Source organism: Blennius ocellaris (assembly GCF_963422515.1).
Source record: "Blennius ocellaris genome assembly, chromosome: 14".
Lineage (NCBI taxonomy): Eukaryota > Metazoa > Chordata > Actinopteri > Blenniiformes > Blenniidae > Blennius > Blennius ocellaris.
The window spans coordinates 18,360,368-18,385,262 of NC_137663.1; the positions used below are offsets into that span (position 1 = coordinate 18,360,368).

Genomic DNA, 24,895 nt, shown 5'->3' on the forward strand with positions numbered 1-24,895 from the left:
CAACACACAAACACGACCTGGAAACTGGTCTGACGAGCACCTCTCTGCAGCAGGAGGTGTTTCCACGGGCTGATACCAGAAGGAAGGGAGGGAAGGAGTGACTGAAACTGAACACCTTCAGTCCTGCCACACACTCACCCTCAGGTGAGACAAGTAAAAACCTGTCCTGGGTTTCAGTTTGCTTTTTTGTTGTCTATTGGGTTTTTTTTTGAGAATAACATAAAAAAAAATTCTTAAAAAACCCCAATCTTGTCTGTCTTTGTGACATTATTTAGAGTGTTTTCATTCACAGTCACAGTTCGGTCAAACTGCCCAAACACATCTAATGAGGCACATGCCTACATGCCACCCTCACACTGTCAGTGAACTGTGGTAATAAGACGAACTGGCTGACACACAGCAGCTTGGGCTTAACTTTTCAGAGAAAACAAGAGTCGCCCTGACCCCATCAAACAGACAAAAATCGTGTCTGGTTAATCCCTTTTTTTTCCTTTTTTCTTTTTTAATACGAGGGCGAATGAGGGGGCTGAGGAAGAATGTTTTTAGCGAGCCAACATGAATAAAGTAAATCCATACAGAAGTTAAGTAGACAGACCAAAAAGCAACTGAAGGACATCTGAAAATAGGAGTAAATCGTTTGGATTAGTTGTGACGTGAGAAAAAGGAAGGGAAAAGAGCAATACAGACTTTTGGATAGTTCATGAGAGGCTGAGTTGACAAATATCTCATAGCACTGTGTATGACCTATTAATAAAGATGGAAAGCAGCATTTCCTGTAGTAGAAAGGCTTCATGTTGTGTTGCTGTCAATATGAGAGTAAACATATCAGTGGGTAATTAAAGCCAAAGCGAGGGGGACCAGAGGGTCCTCGCTCTTTGTGAGAACATGCGTATCCTCAGATAGCCCTCCCGACTCTGGACAAATAAAAGAATTTGGTTCATCGTGAATAGAGCAAAACTCTACCGACAATGTTTCCACTTGGTAAACGAAGTAATCATCTGCATTATTAACACAATATAATTTTCTTTTTCTTTATATTCAACACTTTAAAGGCCCAAAACAATGAAGTAGTCTATAAATTAAATCAAAAAACACTGGAAAATTACTATGAAGAAATTTTTTGAAAACTATAGAACTACTCAATAGTTACTTTTTAACCTCAATAGCACTCAAATAAATTCACCTTTATAAAACGTGTACAAAGTGTATTTTTCAGAAGAAAAAAAATATGTAGGCAAAAGCATAAAGCAGGAATTTCCTCAGATAAAAGGTCTGAATATTAATTGCAACTTATGATTTCAAAAGTAGGAAAATAAATTACATGGCGTGAATATTAAAAGATATCCTGTAAAATAACAAGTACTTTGTATTAAAGTGAGTAGCCTAATGTGTTACCTTCACTCCTGATTGAAATACAGCATACAACATTGTATTATTGACGTTATAATGCAATTCTATTTTACTTATGAGTATAAAAACTAAAATATAAATAATGTCACAAGGCCCTTTTTTTAAATGTGTTTCAGTCACTCTGTGAATCAAACTTGACATGAATTTAAACTGTTATGAAATTTTTAAAAAAACAAAAAAAAATAATTCATTGATGTTAAACTCTTAAAAATCCATACTTACATTGACCTTTTATAGTTGAAGGCATTTTGTTTTCTGTGAAACAATAGAGGTCAAGGATGAAGATTACACTTATTGACTGAGAGGATTGTGAACTGACAGGAGTTGTAAGATTCCTTAAAGATTTTCCACAGCGGTGCGTCATCGCTTCAGCGCCACCCAGAGGAGAAACTTTGCACTTACACATTTACAACCTCATTGCAGCCTCAACATGACATGAATGAGACAATTGTCTCCATCTTTGGAGAAATTCTTGCATTAAAAATACCTCAACTGTTGCTTTGAAAATAGTTTTTCTTTTCTTTTCCTTTTTTTTCTTTTTTTAATCTTTATGGTGAACTCATCAGACCTTGCAGGGGAAATACAGTCAATAGAAACGTGAAAATAAATGTTGGGGTTTTTGTAAACTAAATTTCAGCTTTATTTTTGTGTGTTTTTTTTAACGCTGATTTCTGTGGCAACATATAATTTCTAGTGACGTTCATGAAAGTGAGCAGATAATTACAAACAGAGCAGGCCACAGCCAGCAGATGGCAGGACACTGCTACAGATGCAAAAACGAGCTGTGGTCTGTATGTGATGTCCTTCCCTGTGTCCTACAGCAGAGAGCAGCGCAGCTCCAGTGAGCTGAGGCTTAACGCCTCTTCATCAGCTAAACAGAACATTTAAATGTTGAGCTATACTCCTGAAACTCGTGCCCTGCATGTTTGACATTCTGTGCACGCTACACTATCAGTGGTTTGCAGGCTTTGGGGACTTTCTGTGTGGAATTTGCATGTTCTCTCCGTGCCTTGAGTTATTCGTTCCCATCTTTCACCCATAATTCAACAACGTGTGTTGGAATAACTCCTGACTTGAAATGGTTGTGGATGTGACTATTTGGTTTGTGGGTGACTGTATCTCTCTGTGAGCCTTGTTGACAGACAGGGTGTAACCTGCTCTTTGCACATATAGAATCGACTGTTGCTCTTTTAAATAGGCTCAATATTGAACATTTCTAGTTACAGTTTAGTCATTTATTACTGGGGGTCAGATCGATCTCAGTGTCCCGAACAATAATTACAGGATCACTGGAGACTAATGCTTGCATTTAGATGCTTGTGGACGAGTCTTCCAGGTGCATGAAGCATATGTCCAGAATTCCATCAATTATTGAAAGAAAGCCACATCTCCCACACATTATAAACAATTTACCAAACACATGTTTGAGGACTGTGGATGAAAATCCATGCAGTCAGGGGGAAGAACATGCAAACGCCATATAGAAAGGCCCTAAAGCTCAGGCTGGAATTCTGTGCGAGGTGCCAACCACTGCACCACTGTCATCTCCAGCAAATCAACATTCAAAATAATGACTCGTGATAAATGTAGTCAGTTGATGCTCAACATGTGAAATAACATCTGATACATGAACACTAAGTATGTGAGAGACACTTCCTGTTTCCATGGTGATGAAGATAGTTATGCAGAACTTGTCATCGTGAGCACAAATACTATTTTTAACCGGAAAATCTGGCCATGCTGCTGCAAATAGCGTTCCGATGACTAAAACTGTATCTTCACATGCATATTACATTTTTCTATGACGAGGCAAAAAACACTGACACATTTTGTATGTACATGTTTATAGACTTTGTACTATACTATTTATAGACAATTATGCACATCTAGTAAAACAACATTGCATTTATGTTGCTTTTCTGATATTTCCAGATTCAAAATGCTTATCAAGCAATGAAAGTCGACGTGACAGAAATAAACTGGAGATTAGAGAGGTGAAATACAGTCGTTTTAATTGCAAAAGGATACCGGTTAATACATTGAATGAAGCACTGAAACAAGCCACTGTGACGTTGCAAAATACCACTAAAAAGTACATTGTAAATTTCAGAGAGGAAACAAAAAGTCATCCATCATTTGATCAGAAAGGCGTACATATGCAAGAGAAGAGGGAGGGAGCATATTTACACTGTGATAAAGTGTCCCGTATCTCTACAAAACAAAGTGTCTGGAGGTGTCCTCATTTAAGACGCTTAAAAATGTTTTACAAAGAGTTAAACAAGTTGTCAATGTCCCGTTTCATTTTTTTTTTTTAATCTAATTTATCAAAAGACTGAATCCTAAAAAAAAAGGCACCACTGAAGGTGATGAATTGAGCCATCCATCTGAAATGGTTCACACAAAGACAACAATTGCTGTTAATGTTTCAAAAGGCTGTCGAAAAATTAAGAAAAAAAATGAGCATTCATGTTTTTCTAGAAATGACCATCTGAGAGAAAAATGACGACAAATGTTTATTTATTTTTTTGTTTAGTTTTTTTAAGTTTTTTTTTTTTTTTTTTTTTTTTAAAGGATGGGTACAGTAAGGTGTGCCTGCTGTTGGACTGAGCGGATTGTTAAACTGGTGTCACAGCGCTCCCTGCAGGAGAAAGGTGGATTGACAGCAGCAGAAAGCATTAGAGGCGGGTGACTCAAAAGCTCATCCAGAGCAGGGACGAGGTTTCTCACAAGACACAACTTTCATACCATCACATCATCACAATGAAATGACTGCATGGAAAAAAACGTTTGCTTTTGTTCTTAGTGTAATAATATACTGGGTATATATATATTTTTTTTTAAAAAGGCCATTCTTAAACCAGACTTTTCCTTCTATGATTCCAAATGCATAGATATCAATTAAAAAGCTGCTACTTGTGCAGCATTTCAGTGTGTTTAGAAATTAATTGTGGTCACGCATTGTAATGCTGGCAAGTAGACGGTAAAGCGTCTGTTTGATGACTACCTACAGTAGCTCCCTGCTTTGTGCTTGTCCAATTTAGAGATCTCTCAGGTTGAAATCCCTGCAAAAAAAAAAAAAGAAATCTGAGAAGAAAAAAAAAAAAAAAAATCAGTAGATTTTAGAGACGCGAGTTGCAAGTCGTGACGACGGATAAAATCGTTATGGCGTTCGAAAGCTGCACACACAAGCCCGGTGAGACAAAGAAGTGTTTAGAGCTCATGTGAGCGAGTAAAACTAGAACAAAAGGAAATAACTAGAAAGTACCCTTACTATAAATAATAAACTTTATATAAAAAAAAAACAAAAAAACAATTTAAACCCACACACAGATTTAGACAATGGTTATGTTTTTAATCAACCCCCCCACCCCCATATCAGAGAACGATGCTGAGCCATGCAAACCAGAAATCCCGCCACTGGTTGTGACCCTGATGCAACTAACCGCTTCGCATGAGCATGATTCAAATCTGATGCTTTTTATGTGACATGCATAAAACTCCAGGAGTGCTTCCTCCCACAATATCTTATAGCTATTAAAATTCCATTTCCCCCCATATCTATAATTCTTGGTCAAAAAACATTGGCTTCAATACCTTTATTTACTTATTCTCTATTTTACTTATAAAAATTCAGAGGTGAACTCCCCTGTCGAAGGGGCAGTGTAATAAAATAGCCAAAAAGGGAATTATTTAGACTTTGTCCAGAAAACAAAAAAAGGAGAAAACTGGTGGGAATTGGAGTTGGCTTTATCAAAAAACATAAAGGGCCTAACTTTTGTGTTTTTACCTTTGGTTATTTTTACCATTAGGTCCTTCAGGTCAGCTTGTTACATGGCCAAAGTTTCAACAACATCATGCACTGCAGTTTGTGACACTATCACACAGAGGGTATTCAGGATACCATGTATTGCCTACTGCCTTACACGCAGAGGGTCAAATTAGAGGAGACGCCAACATAAAGAGCAGTGGGATGCTTTTTCGTTATGCCTCATCTCTGACTGGACAAGAGGAATACCAATTATTTACAACTTAAGGACTTTGAAGACTCCTCGGATGTCTGTTTTTAAAAGTATGATTTTTATAATCTCATTAATATATAATAGTATGAGAACGTAGATTCTCGTTGCGATCAATAATCATCAATCAGGAGCAGCATCCCACACATCCCCGCCCTCCGTAGAAGAGAGAGGGGGTTTATTTTGGCTTCTTCTACTTTGACCATACCCTGAATCGGGTCGAGCAAATGATAAGACGCAACATGGTAGTGATATTATGGAAGCACGGCAATGGACATTGGGCCGAGATGTTATGGTGGGTATACACAGTATTTACAGCAGGTTAGAACAGACTTCCTCCGACAAGGAACAATTACCTTTCACACCTTTGGCCATCAGATCAGGCAGAAGGACACAGCGGGAAGATGAGGAACATCAAAAGTACGATAAGTGATACAAAAGTTGAGTCAGTTCTGACTAACACCCCTAAAAACACCCATTTGCTGCTTGGAATTGTGGAGTTGAAATACCAAAAGTCTGAGTGCATCCGGTACTTAAAGGTCTGAGACCAGAGTGAGTTATTGTTTTGAAATCGTGAGTCAGTGAACTCTGTGCCCTCTTGAAGGTTTGTGGCTTTCTTCCTTGTTTGAAGAGTGTTACAAAGCTATAGAAACAGATTTTTTTTTTTTTAATGAAAGAAAGGGGGTTATTCTCAGGCAGCAAATGGTGTCGTAGCCCCGGTGGCTAAAGGCCTTAAAAAAGAGACAAAAAGAGCGGTTCTCGAAAAACATGTGGCACTGTGAGTGAAGGTGGAAAGCAGCAGAGGTATCAAACTTCTGTGTTTCAGGCCAAAAGGGAGGCTTGGCTGCAGGTGGGAGGGGGGGGAGAGTCTACATGGATTCACCGAGGGAATCGTCATCATCCAGAGATAAGGGCAGGTAGAGATCCTGGAAACACAGAGCGGCACATTATGACTCACCGCATCTTCAGAGGAAAGGAACCAACGGGGAAAAAAACAAAAGGGAACGGTGAGGAGAGGAAGAAGAGGTGTGGGTACCTTCTGCTTGTTGTTGAGGCCTGGGCTGGTGGGGGTGGAGGTGGGGGAATGCTTGGAAATCGGGGTGGAGAGCTGGCTGCTGGAGCCGGTCCCGTTGGCTGAGGGGAAGAAAAAAAAAAGAGAGAGAAAGAATGGGGGGAATAAGGTAAACAGTAGTGTGGATTAGAAAGTGTAGAGAAATGTCAGCCCAGCACTGTGGCCTCACTTGGCTGCAGCACAAAGAAGTTTTTTTTTTTTTTTTTTTGCTCCAGGTTGGACGAGCTCTCAATTTGTTCAAATGGCATTTTATTCACTCGCTCTGCGTCTTGCCACGTTGCTAGGATCTTCTGCGATCACCATTGTGCTCATACCTACGAGCAGTGTGCACTAATGTAGCCGACTGTGTTCAGCTTTTTTTGTCTCGAAGTGATGAAAAGACTCGCGAAGACTATGAGCCAGATGGCCCGTGTGAAGTTTCAGCCATTAAAAATATAAACGTGGATAAAGTGTAATTGTTCAGTTGCTGGCTTCATTACATTACTCAGGCGAATATGCACAAACACAAGAATTTTAAACACTTTCAAAGCCAAAATGAAACTATGAGTGTTTCTGGGTGGAGAAATCAGGATATCTGTTAATTTTTTATTTTTTTTTTAGCTCTCGCACACAGACTGGATGGAGAGCGAAACATTTAATCAGAGACCAAACACTCGGCTGTAAGTAAGACAGATTGACCTTCTGCAAATGGTTTGTCTCTGGTTTTCTACATTTGGTTAATTTTTTTTTTAAAAACATCTGTGTTGAATACAACATCATAATACATCAGTGTTTTAATGACAGTAAAACAATGACGAAGGTTTTTTCCTGCCGTCGATAATATTAGATTCAAAGGTGTTCCATAAAACCAGAATGAAACACTTTCTGAAATGTAGATCGGACCCTACAAAACCTTCTGATTTCATATGTTGGCCAGACTGGATGTGTCAGTGAGTGTTTTGGCAAATCAGAGATGTGAGAGGGGGTCCAGACTCCACAGCCCTTCTTAGAACCAGTCTGGGCAGGTTTCTGGGAGAAACGCATTCAAGGAAGCAGACCTCTATTAAATAGCCCACTGTGTCAAATGTCTCCATTAAAATTGGATTCCACCTCTGAAATAGTTAGATCATTAAGTCATTAAGTTAACATTTTAATGTACGCAACATATGTGAATATAATTGATTTGAAATCGGTCATCGTAGCATTTCCTTTCTATGTTAATGTGGAATGAGGTCAACTGCTGACAACCAGTAATTCTTTTCTAAATAAGTCCATTAGGATTTAAAGAAACATTTCCTAGTTTGATTATACGTCATGTTTCATGTCTTATCCATTTCCGAAAGGGACACCATTATAGAAGTCAATCCTGCTTTTCGTGGGTCTACATAGGTCAAATCATAAAAATAAATAACCCCACGATTTCCATGCTGACCTCTGGAGCTCTGCAGGGGTGGTTAACACTCCGTTTACTGCCTTTCTGTCACTCTGGCCAACCATCTGCCATCTTAAGGAAACTGACAAAAAAAATGCCTTTCGAAGTGATTAAAACTATTTCATCCAGTAGAGGTGACATATTTAGATTATGAAGGAAGGAAGAGAAACTCGCAATTAACTTTAAACTCAACTCCTGTATAGACACAATGGTGGATCAGCCATATTCATTATATCCCTCCTTATTTCAGCTTTGTGTGTGCAAATGAAATAGGCCACTAATGGGAATTGTCCATGGTGCAGCCGTTACACTATAACTTCCAGGTACAGAACATCTCCGTTTCTCAGTGGTGGGAGCCATTTACATGGAACATTCAATCCACCATCAGCTGAGTCCCTGAGCTTTATTGCCTCCTGGATAATAGTTAAAAGTTCAAAATTCCCGATTGTCTAACAAACAGCTGAAAGCTGCTCATGTTGTCTTTGTTTACTTTTGATGTTTTATTCATGTTCTTCTCAAGAAAGAAACTTCATTAGCACTGATGCATTAACATTTCAACAGATTAGCTCCAATACACAAAGGCTGGGTTTTTACTGCTCCTATTCTGGAGGATAACAGGGTTTTCACGAGGTGTTGTCTCCAGATTAACGAGTCGGTGTCATTTGGACCATCCAGTAAAAACCGCCTGACTCCAGCTGTCAGAGTGCACAGACGGAAACTTCATCTCCGGATACAACCTGGAACTTTTTTATCTGCTAAACACAGACAAGTCACAGATATGATCAAAAATGGTTTGGGTCTGAATATGTCTCATTGGAAGAGGGCATCGGCCGTCTTCCATCAACCGCTGTTGGTCCTGCGAGTTCTACCGAGGTGTGGTCAGCGTCTGGCAGAGTGAACGGCGTGGGTGAGATAATAAACAGGCTCACTTGATTCAGCAGGAGACTTGCTGCGGATGATCTGAGCGGGACTCTTTGAGCCACGCTGAGCTTTGGCCTTCATCACTCTGCACTCTGTGGAAAGAAGAGGATGTTACAAATCCTTTGTCCATCTTTCCAATTGCATAATTATTGGGAATAAATCACTTAAAGAAAAACAACAAAACTGTTCTACAGATACTCGATTTTAATCGACCATTTATTGTCGTTATAAACAATAAGACCAAGGAAGGTTTCACGTTATTTTTTTTCCCTGAGTTTATTCTAATACATATAATACCAGTGTGTGTGTCACACAGAAATCATTATAAAAATATATTAATTTGAAAAACAAATCATATAAAAGAGTAAGTATTGTATTCTGGGTCACTGTATTAATCAGGATAGACAGACTCCAGACAATGCATCTCCTCCCTCTCCATTCACCCCCCCCCCGTTGGTACTGTCAGGCTCTCTCCCCCTCCTCCCTCCCTCCCTCTCTTCCACTTTTGATGCTAATTATACTCTCTGTCCTCCCTCCATCTCTTGGGATCGCACCATGTCTCTCTTCTTCCTCTCTTAACCTTCACACATGACTAAATACAGACGTGCAGGCGTGTGCTCTTGTTTGCAAGGTGTGCCGCCACGCCTTTGACGATACTAAAGACTGGCAGCTTGTCTGGTTTGTTCAGTGGTCTCAAAATAGTCTATCAGATTCCTTGTTGGCTTCGATAGATGTTGTGGCTGCATAAAGAGAGCTGCAGGTATATGTGTGCTTCCCTCTGTCAGCACGTCTGCATACTGTTATCAACATAAGGACTGTGAAAAGTAACCGCAAGGGATTGAAAGCTATTTTTGTAATCGTGCCAAATAAAACTAAAAAGCAGAAACCATTCGACTGTATAAGCATATTCAACCGTTTATCCCTCCCTGAGACCAAAGTATGGAATATCGCTTTGCTAAAATCTCTACAAATGTAACAATGGTCCTTCACCTCGGTGAAGAAACATGTTCCAAATCATCAGATCTCAAATATAAATCCTTGAGATTGATGGAGTTCTTTTATGCACACTTATTGTAATGTAATATCCATGTGATCTATCACAGAGAGGCTCCCCCCCCCCTCCAATTTACCAACTCAGACGTCTCCATGCTTGAGACTCTCTGCCATTTTATTCAGCCTTGGCCCCCCCCGAGGTTATTACAACCTCAGAGAAACAGTTTGGCTTTGGTTCCATCGGGGAGTATACGAGGAGCGACTGACCAACATCATTAAAAAATGATCTGGCGTCTCTATCCTGCCCTGATCTGAACAGGGGAAAACGCCAATATGAGGAAAAGTAATGACGTATAAAGCCTGCATCAGTGCTCCGTTTAGATTAAAAGGCATGAAAACATACGGAGGAGTCCAGGTTGAAAGAGCTTCTTAAAATAGGCTCTGCAGGGAGCAAGAAAGACTCTGCGAGAGGACTGGTTCTTCATTTTCTCCCCTCGACTTCTCAGCAGTATCAGCACCAAGCGATCAGACGGCCTAAACCTGTCACCGGACAGATTAATTGCTCCTCTTCTTCCGCTTTTTCTTCACCCTGCTGCCGGCTGCAGATAACAGGCCTCCCTCTCCGTTTGCGTGGGCCTCCCTTGATGTATCAGGATTATTTTGAGGGAATTGTCATATATGGAGACATCTGTGGGTGTCATTGCCTCTTACCCTCTTAGCACTAATGTCTTCCTGCATTCGCTCAATAGTACTGCGTGATTATTAGAAAGCACAATGCTTCATTTACGATGATAATATTGCACAAAGCTGATTTGGATATCAGTTCATACGATGCAGCCAAAAGTGGTCGTGCTCACCGTTCTCATCGAGAGAGAAGTCGTCCTGTGCGTAGCGAAACTTCTCCGGACCGCATGCGATGAAGACGTCGTCATCACCGAAGAAATCTTGAAGACAGGTAACCTGTGAAGACAGAACCCAGAACACGTTGGAATGCCTCTGGTACCATAACAATGCCTCCTTTCATCCATCCATCGTCTCCCACTGCTGCATAATGACTCCTATTGGCCACATTTCCAGCAAAAAAAAAAAACAAAAACCTTTATTTCCAGGCACTTCTATTAAAAGGACTCAATTATATTACAACTATTACAACATGGTATGTTGTTTTTGTTAATGTGACTCAAACTTCCTGGTTGATTATACCAGCATGCTCTACATCATCCCTGTCAGATTTTAAACTAGTCAGATTTTTTGACAAACAAACTTTGTTAACCATCTGGCACTCTGCCAATGGATTTTCAGAGCGCCACGGAAAGCTCCAGGATGTAGCAGGCAGCCTTTACATGTTGTGATGCTAACATGCCTTTAGCTACACTGAGCTCATGTAACAAAACACACACACAAAAGGCAGACAAAAGCCCACACAGAGATGATTTTGTTACTCGTTCACAGTAATGCCCAAATTATTCAACTTCCTTCCTCGGGGCCTTTTCAGTCTACAGCAGCTGTTGACACAATATGTCCTAGTTAGTGGACAGATGTCTTAAGGCCACACCTTCTCCGTTGCTCTCCATTTTAAAAGCCCCGTTACCAGCTCGGACACGCCTATTAAAACCCACTCAGGGAAACAGCTTCCTTTTTTTTTTTTTTTCTTTCTTGTGCAGATGGGATTTGTTAAAAAAGCTTCTGAGCTGAACTTACAGTTTGCCTTTCAACACCTGTTGACAGTTTTCATCCTCGCTTATAAGAATAATGATATCGAGACATATCGAGTAGTTCTACAGTAACCGAGCTGCAGACGACTCATTACTCACAGGGCATGTTTTTTTTCTCCTCCAAAACATGCTGATTTCACAAAATCATGACTCTCACTCCCGGTGTCTCACAGCAGTCTGGAGTTAGTAAGATAACCCTGTGTCGGGACGTATGCCAGGATAGTTAAGATACATCATGGGTTTCTTTGTGATACACATCTAAACTATGAGCTGCAGATAATTTGGGACCTCCCCACCCCAGCAGCTGCCATGTTGGTTCTCTATCCTGCTAGACAAGCTATAAGTGTGTGGTGGTGACTCTGTGGCGTGGCATTCAACAGCTGTACCCTCTCTGCGGCCCACAAGATTCCCCGGATACAGGCCTGGCCGATCTCTGCTGAAGCCTCAGAGATGCTGTTTTGACTCCAGGGAGCGAAATCTAATCGAGTTTTCAGCATGGGCTAATTTACAGGCTACGCATTTCGATCCTCTTCAGCATTCATTATCAAGAGATTAGATAAATGTTACTTTCATTAGGTTAAACTGCATAGCAGCAACAAGCGCACCTGACAGTTAATCATAAGATGGAAACATTACAAAGTGCCGTCTTCCCCCTCAAGGCCAGCGGGCAGAGGGAGGGAGGGGAGATGAAAGGGGGCTGAGATGTGGCGGGAGGCTGGTCCATGTTTTAATAGCTTTAAGAACAGACTTGATTAAAAGGATAAAGTGTTTATCCAACAGACTGCCACCTTAATCTTTCTTAACGGAATCTTCTTTTCATAAAAGGACTTTGCTTGTCGCACAGCCAAGTTTCATAATATTTGAACATCCTGTTGGACAAAAAATAAATATGAAAAAGGAAATACTCTAATCTTTCAAGTTTGACAAACGCCTTTGATTTAGCACAAGTGTCTTTTGTTTGGATTTCAAATCCAAACCTGCAAGCTCCTACAAATCTGAGATGGAAGTCTACATATTTGAGCTTTCTCTGGCTGTTTAGCTCTAAAGAAACATAATCTTCGATCCGGTCAAAGGCCTGATTTAGAAACAAGCCTGCTATGAGATGACCCATGTTTAACTCCACGATTTATAAAGCCTCCATCCTCCTTAAGAGTCCTTCGCAAAGACAATGAATCCCTTTAAGCAATCCTGCTAATCCTATTTCCCATCAGGGATCATTCAAGATCCACATTAAGCGTCCCATCACAGTTCTGATCTCCTACCATTTCTCACAAATAAGCCACCATACGGTTCATTCAGTCAACCTGCAGACACAATCAGCTGGCTTTAATGTACACATTCAATGATCATCAACCTATTTTTTATATATGATTTGTCAGTTAAATCCAACTTCTGTTACCTGTTTTTGTTATAGAAAAGTTAGAAAAATAGCCTTGTTTACATTCAACGAGGTTAATGTACATAAAGTATGTGAGAAGATTTAAAAGGACATTTCTCTCCAATGTGATAAACGTCATTAAAACCTGACCACAACATTGATGAAGTAATAAACAGGACTGGAAAGAAAACCATGAACCGATTTTCTTCTCATTTTGGGAAACAGACTGATGGATTAATAGTGACTGTCGCCTTCAGTGAAGTTCAGGCAGACGTCAATCTACACTTGGCTCTTAAAATGGCTCTGCTCTGCATACGATTGGCTCCGATATGAAATGTCACAGACCCTTTGAAACGCAGCAGGAATGTGAATATTTAGATTTGGAAAAAATCCTGACGCATCCTGAAAAGGTCAGCCTCACTTACGTGGTCATAGCAAAATCTATCTGCAACCACCCGATGCAATTAAAACTTAAACGTTACTTAAAGCTCTGTCACATTTCATACAAACTAAACATATGCAAGTCAGCTCAGAGTATCCGTCAGGGTTTTTCCATAAAACTGGATCTTTTCAGACTCCAGGTGCCCTCCACCCTCTGTCCCACAAAGCCCATCCCTAATCTCTGCCTCACCAGCTGTCAGGACCACATGACCCCCCCCCCCAAAAAAAAAAAAAGAAAAACCACCAACACCACCAGCAGCTATGCAGGGACCCACTGACTACAAGCAACTAAATTATTCAGAGGTCCTTCAGTCCATCTCGGGCCAATTGTCCACGTAACCCAGACATTTCATGAGGTGAAGATGGTCGCATTGACCAAGGAGCGTCGTGCAACTGAAACAGATTCTTTACTTCCCATGCGGGGCATTCATTAAACTTTAAGGCAACAAGTTCTTTGAGAGAAATTAAATATACAGCTCAAAATATTTTGAGGCAACTGGGTCTCAGCGAGCAGAGTCGGTCGTCTTCCACTCCCAATATTGGTGGTTCGATCCCCCTTCTCAATATCGCCCAATGGTGGTCCAGCACCCTGCATGTCCTGGAAAGACTGCTGGAGCAGTGAAATGCTGTTGCTGTAAATCCAGATTTAATGAAGTCACTGTATAATATCAGTTTTTTCCATCATAAAAGTCATTATAAACAAATACGTGCATGAAAACATTCAGAAAGTTGAAGAAAGAAGTTGGTGTCTGCGAGTGTCAAGCATATGGTATGATATAGGCAGTGATTTGAGCTGCGAAGAAAACACTGACTGCTCAATCACTGCTGCTCATTGTACAGGCGGCTTGTATTGACTGCAGCTCCTCCTTTCAGATGCACAGTTGGTGTTGAAATGAATGACCGACTGACGATTCCAGCATCCGTCTACCGTGAAAGCCGACAAAGCCTCATTTGATCGATCTGAGACAGGAGTGCAGCGATCCAGCTGAGCAATGACAATGTATTCACCTGCAAGCATTTACCTGACAAACAGTAAGGACATAACACAGCCTTTAATGAGACAGGAAACTGTTAACCAGAAGAATTAAATATAGGATTATGTGAGCGCGGAGGAAGAAGAGCAGGTTAAGAGGAAGGCGAGAGCCGTTATATCACCGTCTCACGGCACCACTGAAATACGCGAGAGGAAACTGAAGCAAAAAATGGCCAATGGTGGAAAAAATAAAAGCTCATAAGAGTTGCTTTGCAACCCAAGGGGAAACACCCACACCACTGCTTTCACTGTAGGCACACAGACCCGATCGATACGACCGCCTCTGCACAGAGAGGAACACTCCTCCGAAACACGCACTGTAATGTCTGAGAAAACCTTTGTTGAAACAGACAAAATGGAGACGAAGTGTGAAAAATATGCCCGGTTGTCTGGAATCTAGGGATGAAAGTCAAAAATCCCAACAAATGGAACTAATGAAGGCTATTTGTTCTACATGCCGCTGCCTCCCTGACCCCTATGTGACCTTTGTGCTGCAGCATCACGTCCGCGCGTTACTGGAGGTGCTCCGGATGCATTTGGATCACAGACGAGCGGGTTAGGCAGCAATATCTGCACAGTCATGGGGACCAGCTGGTGCCTGGTGTTGTTTTAACCCCCCCCTTCCCCTTCCCCTCCGCCCCAAACATCAAGGAAAGCAGGCTTTCCATTTGACTGACTGATGTGGCCTCTGCGTTATTAAATTGTGCTTCCTCCTCCTCTCCCCCTCAGGTCACGCTCACTTGTTGATGTGGTATACGTGCGGGGAAGCGGGGCTGCTGGGAGATTTCATGCAGCAGGGATGCACACGGGCTCCTGTGCCTTGAGACGGGGAGGGGCCACGCCCCTCTGTCAGCCTCATCGTCTGCCTCCGCTTCACCGCCTCTGCGAGGGAAACGTGGGCGCAGTGAGCCCTTGACAGATGAGGAAGACGAGGGGCAGGCAGGTAAGACCCAATGTAAAGAGCACACTCAGCGCATTACAGGCATTGTCACAAACTGAATCCATCACGGCGAAGCTCATTGCCATGACAACTGCTTCTGCAGCGTAGCAAAGAGCAGGCAGACTGCAAAAGCCCCGAAAACCACCGAAAAGCGGGCTTTTCTCGCTCATTACTGGCCGTATTTTACTCGTTAAGAAGCCCTGAACCCACGCTGGCATCCATCGCTTATTCAGTGAAGAGTTTTCTTCAAATGTATCCTTTAACTCTTAAAGCAGATGAAATCTTTTGTTCTCTGACAATAACAGTGTGACCTTGTGCCTGAAGCACGCCTGAAGCATCCATTTATTTTACTCCGTGGCTCGTTTTTGACAAATCAATGTAGAGAGCGAGAGAGAGAGAGAAAGGCCATGAGCAAAATCCGAAGCTCAGGTCAGAATAACGGGCACTCGGATCTGTTAGACAAACCACTGCAATGCTGCGCACTCGTCCCCATAATACATCAGGAAAGACCATCCTGCAACACATTGCAGGATGCATGGTGACAAAAACTCTTCACCAGAAATTCTGATGTTAAATGTAAATCAGACTCCTCCATCCAAAAAAAAAAAAAGAAAGAAAGAAAAGAATGCAAAATGGCTGCCAGCAATTACACTCCCCCATTTAATGTAGGCTTTAGAAATAGGGGAAATCAAGTAATGCATGCTTTTTTTTTTGGGGGGGGGGGGGGGGGGGTAATTACTCACCATCATTAGTGATAAAATGATACTAATTTGCTGTAAGAATGGAAATGCTGAATCCACTGGCCCCACCCTTCCTGACTGAACTGAAAAGCATTTGAAGGGGAAAATGGCAGTGATTTTGCTCACAACACTGGCAAAGAGAGGAGGGCAGGCTGTCTTTAGAGTCTACACAGCACTAAAAGAAAAGAGGAGTGTCAAAGCGTGAAAAGTGGCCATTTTAAATATGCTAGAAAGCGCAACCAGAAACACCTTTTCACTGCAAATGGGTCGTTTAAAAGAGTTGACAGACACAGATACACAGAGATTGAATATAATGGGTGATTTATGCTAAAGTGTAAACCGGGTGGGATTTGTGAAGAAAGCAAGGGAGGTTGCACGACTGCTTTCAAGTATATTTTGAAGAGAAAAATAATCTCATTGTAATCTACTGATTGTAATTTTTTTTTTTACCATGTTACAGAAAAATTAAAGTGTGTGGAAATAAAACCTAAACAGTACAGCTGTAACATTTTATGTTGACTCCTAAATATAAAGCCTGATCACATTTTTTTTTAAATGACCTTTAATTAAGCACACAGCGAAATTATTTGTTCTATGCATCCAAAATGCTGTTCGCAATTTCTTTGAAATTTGAGACAGTCCATCAAAAATGACTACTTGGCATCAGACAAATAATTACCAGAATTGGCTGCTTCACTTAGATTTTAAAATCTATGAATTTGATGGGGTTTTTTTTTTTTTGCCTGGTCTTCTGTTGGAGGAGCTTCATTTGATCTCTCCCCGAGATAATTTAGCAGAAGAGAGGTTACCTTTTGGCCAGAATGGGAAGAATAGCACTCCCATCCCTCCCCAGCACATGTATACAGGTAAAAATCCATGACATGTGATCTTTTTTAACACCAAAGCCTTGCATTGATGGCAAACTCTCACACCCACTACAGGATGTGGTATCTGACAGACCGGTCCACACCAGCTGGGCTCTCTTTGTGCCTGGGATGTGGTCTCCTAGCAACCAGTCCCAGCAGCTCTCGCAGCAGAATAGGAAGCGGAGGATCGGCGCAGAGTCAGGGAGGGGCGGGCACTGCATCAATATTGCTTTCCACCATATCACCTCCACCACCAAGTAGCTGCAGTGTGCCTCTGCACACAAAGACACCACAATTATGTGCATGGCGTTGCTCACATTTCTGTGCATTGCAGTAGAAAAATCGGGAGTCTGGCATGGGCCAAAGATCAATACAACTGCAATTTAAAGAGAATCCATATCAGTGATGGCAACAGAATCAATATATTCTGATTGGGATGTTCAACATCGGTTGGCTGTTCTTATAATTGTGAGCAAACATGGGTATTAAGGACAAGCAAAATGAAAAAAAAAAAAAAATGTCAATCTTATTCGCATACAATATGATTACGGTGTTCAAGCATGGGCTTCTGCAGAAAGCCGGTCTGAGTCCTGGGGCAGCCACACTGCTCCCCTGGGGAGAGAGCATTAAAATCAAATTCCCCCATCTATCATTTCTCAGTGCCTCCCCCTCCTCCAAGACACGTGTGATTCGGCTCCTATTAATGAAAGTAAAGCAGTGCAGCACCTTAAAGGATGCCTGAGCCACAGGATGAAGGTCGGCATCGAAGAAAAAAGGAGCATTAAACCAAGACTAAAGAAAGGGCTGAGGAACAGATGTTTTCACGCCGGCTCCGCATTTGCATCTTTGTTCATTTGTTGGGGGGGGGGGGGGGGGGGGGGGGCGCCTTTACAATCGTCTGGAAACCATGTCTATGCTATTTCATGCAGGGTTTCAAAATCAAGAAAAGATCCATACGCAGGATAAATTTCACCAAGAAAGATCGCTCCACCTACTGACGATGAATAATTCTCACCAATGTTGACACTACGCAACAAATGTCACCCCAGATTCTCATTTCATCAGAGAGACGCATCTACTCAAGGTTATAGTAAGTGCAACGTCTCGCGGACCTGTCCATTACCTTCCAACTGGCTGCCCTTGCGTCGTGGTCAGAGTTAAGCTTCATGTCTGCTTCAATAAAGAGCGACGATGAATAAGTCATCATGTGTTCTTTGCTGAACCAGTCTGTTGAGAAAACAACAGTATTCCTGACAGATTGAGGTTCAGGAGGAGTTGAGGTGGTATTGCCAGCACGCGAGTCTCGTTCAGGCAGTTTTCATGAGCCTTTTCCACTTCAGCACTTGTTTATGCGGCGTTAACGGTAGTGGCGGACCAGCTTTCATTGGCAGAACAAGTCAATGCATGAAACCAATGTACTTCATAGTAAAACAGCTGCAATGCTTTTATTCCGAGGCTTTTCCCCTCAGTTTGCACTTGATTGTGTTAAAAGGCAAACCTATCAAAACATGGGCCGGATATTTGCTTTTTCCAATTGGATCCACGGGAATGTCAACATGTTTTGCGTTTACAGATGTTTCCGTATTTTATAAAATGAGATTAATTTGAAGAATGTAAACCTTTATTAATAGCAACATTAACAGACAATCTCTGTTTTTTTAGTGTCTCGCCCCTGTTGTGCAAAACCATAAATGTTTGTTGCTTGTTGAATTTTAATGTAAAAGACATGACGTGATTTATGCCCAAGTAACAGACGATCAGAATCTGTTTGGAGAGGGCAAGTGAAATTGAGGATGGAGTGTTCATCTGCTCGTAGAAATTCCAGAACAGTCGCGGTTAATGAGTCCCACGCGACGCCATTCGAGCTCTCATGGTATAAAGGTTTGTCTCCGGCCACATTCACACAGGTATTCTACAAACACCAGCAATAGGAACAAAGCCATCAGACATCACAATACAAGGCTTGTTTTGTTTTGTTTTTTGTGCACAACCACACAGGGCGGAAGGCAGAACTTCCCAGGACTTTCAAGCAATTCACTGACAGCTAAACCGAGACACGCTAATGGCCTAGAAAGACCACTAACTCCACAACAAAGGCTGGAGGACAGGACACCAACTGAACCTGCTGAGTGAATACGCCAGCTGAGAGTCAGAATAAAGACCAGAGGTCAGTGTGTGTGTGTGAAAGTTGTCCTAATGGACCTATGGTGTCATTGTTACCTGAACTTTAGGACCAACCAATAGGAAGCAGATCAAATGAGTCCATCTCAAAAGGGAATACAGTTGAAAGAAGAATGAAAGGGAAGGTTTTTGTCCCTCTTTTTCTACTACCCCCCCCCCCCCCCCCCCCCCACATATCATTTAGCTTCTCGCTTTCCTTTGCTGCTTTGTGATCCAATGTGCTGTAAGCTGGAGGCGTAACGTACCTGCTTGCCATCAAGCGTGTAGATCCTCTTGACCACGCCACTTTCCAGCTTAATGGCCTCCGTGATGTCGGTGAGCACCTGCTCAAAGGAGTGCGCCGTTTTCTTGTTGAGCAGGACACGGACGGCTTTGCGCGGCTTCACCCCGCTGCGCATCACCGTGACCAGTTTGGGTCGAACAAAGTCCTTGGTCTCTCTGGACTCTAGGGCGGCCTTGGCGGCCAGGGACTGCATGTTCTTCTGGCTCGCCGAGGCCTTCACATTGACGGACCAGTTGGGGTTGACGTTCTTTGTGTAGTCAACTTTCTTGTACAAGTTCTCTGACGCGCAAACATAGCTTTCCCCTGTGGAGGCAAAGAGAGAATTGGGTGAGTGTGTCGTGACACGCTAAGCTATTTAGCTTTGACACCTGAGAGTCCCAGAGTGGAGAAATTAAGTCTCAGCTTTCAAATCCTGAAATTAATCCCGATCAAAAAAATAAATTAAAAAAAATTCAAAAAGTATTACAGTTAGTATTAGTTTCGAAGTTCAAAATGAGATTTGAATGGTTGTGTGGGGGAAAAAAAAACAAAAAAAAAAACATGTGGCTATCTGGTTTCCCTTAATGTTATTTCCGATCTCTGGCTCAACACAAATCAAATTTCATTGATCGTTATTGTAGCAGGAGGAGGAAGAAGTGCAACAGGAGAACCAGCAGTCAATGAGTCAAAACGATTATTGCTGTATAGGATCGAAGCATTTGGATAGAAAATGGTCAAGAGTTATTCTCAAAGACTGGCCTTTGGGGAAATCAGAGCCATCGGTCAGATCCGATCTACATCCTTCACTGCACAAACAAATTCAGCAAATGCAACACGCAATTGCTATTTTCATCTCATATTGCCAACTTGGAACATTTTTACAATTTACAAAAAAGGTACAAACCTATTTTATTGTCTATTCTTACTAAAAGATAAAGACAGTTGTCCAAATGTATTGTCCAGTGCATTCCATTAGGTGAATCCATGATGCATAACGGAGACACTGAATTACACTTTTACAGCTTCGGTCCAGACAGGAGCAAACCTGAAAGGAGTCCAACAACACCTGCTTCACGTCGTACAGCGATGAGATGCATCCTCAAACTCAACATTTTAAAGTTTTAGGCTCGAGCTTGTGTACATTTCCAAATGAACCAGAATAAAAGGGGTTTTGAGAATGACTGACATTAACGGAATTTTGGTAGTAACAATCGGGTGATGAATCAGGTCAAGAAATCACATTTTTACTATTTTCTGAATCATTTAGTGTCTGTAGGAGAGCGTAATGGTTTTAACAGGTATCCTTTATAATCAACCATGGTCTTTATTGTAGACTGTGCTGCTCTAGTTTTTCAGGTAGGTGATAAAGAGCACAGACAGCAGGGGGAACAAAGATGGAGAGAGAGAGAGAGAGAGAGAGAGAGAGAGAGAGAGAGGGATTTTGGCAAAAGAAGGAAACCAGAAGGCAACAATTAGGCCAAATGTGGAAAAATCACTACGAAGACAAAGACACAGAACCGGATTACACTGTGCAGAGGAGATTGAGCAATTAATTATATCCCACAAGAGGAAGCACAATGAAATGCCCCCCCACTCTCCACAGGACTTACCATACTTCCCAACATACCCCCCCCAAGACACACATACACACCCCTATCTTTTTCTAAGCAGCTCGGGCAGTAGAGGTGAGCTCCTCATTTTATCCATATTAAGCTTGAGTTTATCTTCCAGATTTACCCAAACTCACTCTGTCCTCCTCCTGCTGCTTCTTTTAGGAAAGCCGACAAGGTAAGCCCTTCCTAAAATTATTCTGGGGAAGCAACTAATCACCGTTCGTCTTGACTGAGGACTGCGGGTGGAGCGGCAGTCAGCAGCTTTCACCACCCACTAAAACACATTTAGGATCAATACCAAAGAATGTTTCTCTTCACCGACATAGAAGCGTCCTCAAAAGCAATACATGGATCCTCATCCCGTCCAAGACTTCATTTAGTTGCCAAAATGAACACACAAATTTATTTTTTGGCACCTTTTTTCAAAAGCAGGCAAATAAATTACTTCTGACTGCAACTTTCCTCTGTCCCGAAATTTGGACTCTTGAAGACACACAGTCAAAAATGTTATCTGCTTCTTAATGCTTCTCTGTCCATTATTCGTACGGTCACATCCATCTGAAAGAAATACAAGGTCAACTATTTCACTCCGTGCCATATTTCTCCCAAAAGTGATGGATTGCCGATCCCAGTTTACGGTGCAAGTTCAGCGATGTGCAACTGTGTCAGACTCCCTTTCTGGCGCGCGTACAGAAGGACATTTTCAAAAGTTCAAATCTGATCCATGGCGGTTGTGGCTGGCTAATGATTCTGTGAATTGAAAACCGACTTTACATCCGAGCTTGAAGTCAATTGACAAATACGAGGATCTCCTGACAGTTTCATCGTTGCATTTTAAAGTTAACACAAGAGCTCATTCACGAAATGCCCGGTGGATCTGGTTGAAGCAGGCCTCACCTTCCTCCAGCTCATCCAAAGTGGAGATCTTGCGCATGCCGTCGATGGTGAAGATGAAGCGGACGCCCTGCGGCAGGTTGATGTGGTCGGAGAGCGAGCGTGTGAGGTCAGCCAGGAGGGCGTCAAAGGTGCGAAACCGGTCGTTGGCCACGGCATACACGATGCCCTTGAAGTAGCGGTCCCCGTTGCGGTAGAAGCGCACCTTCTTGGCCTTCTTCTCATTGGTGAGGGCCTGCAGAGTGCGCGTGCGGTAGAAGCTGCAGTGGGCGCTGTGCGTCGGGCTGGGGAGTCCATTCATGCGCCCGCCCCGCGCGGAGCGGGAGGACTTGTCCCTCTCGTCAAAATGTCCAAAGTCTAGCTCCATGATGAATGAGTGTTATGGTGGTTCTGGCAGATGTGTGGTGGCGAGTCACCTCCTGAGACTCTGAAAGAACAGGAAAGACGAGAAGTCACACTCTGCAGTAATGATAATGATGTTAATAGCCAAGACTTTTTTTTTCAAAAATATGGAGGATATAGTGGGAAAAAAAAGTACTTCTAAAACAGGGAAAAGTCCATTATCATTGACGATATGTATTGCAGTAGATACAAACTCTTCAATATAAACACACATAAGCCCTTTGTCTGAACTAAGTTGGGGTTTTTTTTTTTTTTTGGTTCTTTTGTCCACACTTGAAATCAGCGACTCACATCTGCCCAGGAAGTGAGCAACTGGGGCAGCAGGATTTCATGCGATTGGCCAAAAACATTGATTGTTCAGTCAATCGGATGTACAACATTTCAAATTGTTCATTTTCAAATGATGGAACACTATGCATTTCTGTTTCATCAAAAGTCTCTTCTGAAAAATGAAAGAAGTATACCATAAAGTGACTCAACCCCCTTCCGGAAACACCCATTTTCTGGTTTTTGCTGTGAAGCACACCCTGAGTAGTACAATGCTGCAGCGATAGCAGGCCTTCATGAGCAAATGGCTAGATGATTGTGCATTATCTGTATTCATAAAGACCTTGCTTCATACAATAGTTTTCAGGCTCTGGACAAATTCAAACTCAACTCAAACCATGGAACACAGGTTAACCACAGACAGTGACACAACCCAACCACTTCAAAGAACATTGTGTGTGAATACACCGGGGTCACGACTGGGTGTGGGAAACAGTAGACTGAATATTACAATGCTAATATAGCTTCACGGAGGACAATAACATTCTACTTTACTGTGGGTTGTATGCTTCGGCAAATGTGAATCCCTGCAGTGTCGCAAAATGTCACTGAATGTCCTTTCAAAGCTGTTCAGATGACCGGAAACCAAAGATTTGAGTCATTCAGGGGTTTATTGATGCGGATTTACTTGAGTAAAAATAGGATTATACACCAGGATGAGATTAGATGATAACTGACTCAACAGTAAATGGTAATTGAGGTTTTTCTTTTTTTTTTTTTTAAGTGGAAAAGACGATGATGACACAATCATAAACACATTGCAAGCTTTTAATTGATTACGCGTCAATGAAGTGGGAGGTTAAAGAGGATTGATCGGGTACATCTATACAACTGGTATGGGTCTACATTGCCACGCAGCAGAGTCATACTGTCTCATCTGTTATGCGACACCCACACCATACGTCTCCGTCTCATCTTCCACCACCTACACACACACACGCACACGCACACACACACACACACACACACACCTGTGAACAGCTGTTCACAGGTGTTTGCCAGGTACTGATGAATCAGTACCTGGCAAACGGCCAACTACAAACTTTAGCTGTGAAGTATTTATAAAAACAAAAATCTTCTGATCAAGCATTTTGTCAACTTGTTGATCTCTGGTTCAAGCAATTGATCTTCAACATTTCACCAAAGGTATGAGTGTGGGTTTTTTTTTAAGGGTAAATGTGTATACTCGCCCCACCAGTGCCATCAGCAATGTAGTTTTTAAACCAGAAAAATTTGTAGACATTTATAAACACCGAATCTCTGCAAATCTACTTTTTGAACCTCACTCTGTGAAATATTATGTGAAGAAATCACTGAATATGGAAATTTGTGGATCTAAAATATTTGAGCCAGTCATGAATTATGTAAAAACTGTGAACAGTGAGGGGTGTTGGATCTCAGTGTGGAGTTGAGTAGAAGTAATGGATTTATTGAGCGATGTTAAATATTAAATCAAAGTGTTAAGAGTACAAGGGTTTTCTATCTTTATTTCGGGGAAATACAAGGACAGATTTAAAAGCCATAAGAGCGCCAACCTTCTTGAAGTGATATGCAAATTATGAACCTGTTTGGCACATAAATAAGTCCCTAATGCCATGAGAAGGACTGGCCGTTGTCTGGACGGGGAGCAGTCTCTCTTTCTTCTAACCTCCTGTCTGATGACCACAAACGAGTCTTTCCAAGCCACAAAAACTCAGCGACCTACATCTTTACAATTGGATCTTTCAAACACTGACAAACAATCAAACGCCGGGCCACATAAAAGACGAACCTAACCATGTAAATTGTAAAGCCCTGCTCCAAAGAGATGATGCTCGTTTTCACAGTTTCCAACCAGGGAAAAGCACAATGGTACAAATGTCAAAATGAGGCAGGCCTGTCACTCACTACCACCACAGGTCATGGTATCTTCAATGGATTTCATAACATTTTCTGTGATTTCGCAAGATACGCCACGACTCAAGATTCCTCTGTCATGTGTAAAAAACATTTTGGCAACTGAAAAATGTATTTATACATCTTCAAATTAGAAATGAAAAGGAAAAAAACAGGAATTTGGTCCATTTGTTGTGATGATTTTTTACCAGCCATTTGGGCTGTGAAACATATAGACCTAGAGGAGGATTAGACATTAAAGTTGTAGTTCTGAACCTGAAATATTGTGTGTGAGGGAGGAAACATGACCAATCAACATATTGACCAATAAATCACACAATGCATTATGTCGGTCATCATGCACGGCCCTTTAATGTCTTCGATCTTCCATAGCAACAAACGAAG

The 24,895-nt window shown here is 41.9% G+C and overlaps 1 protein-coding gene across 2 annotated transcripts; it reads right to left on the reverse strand.

The window, feature by feature from the left end:
• Positions 1-6,295: 6,295 nt before the first annotated feature.
• On the reverse strand, positions 6,296-22,253 carry LOC308139015 (neuronal migration protein doublecortin-like; the record flags this gene model as incomplete). 2 transcript variants are annotated; one of them, XM_080508325.1, is made up of 6 exons in its annotated part: positions 6,296-6,352; positions 6,463-6,560; positions 8,839-8,922; positions 10,681-10,783; positions 19,363-19,703; positions 21,890-22,253. In XM_080508325.1, 6 exons carry the CDS (start codon positions 22,251-22,253, stop codon positions 6,296-6,298), a joined length of 1,047 nt encoding a protein of 348 aa, XP_080364451.1. The 2 variants fall into 2 exon arrangements, with proteins under 2 accessions (XP_080364451.1, XP_080364450.1); XM_080508324.1 differs by having other exon boundaries at positions 10,654-10,783.
• Positions 22,254-24,895: the final 2,642 nt, after the last annotated feature.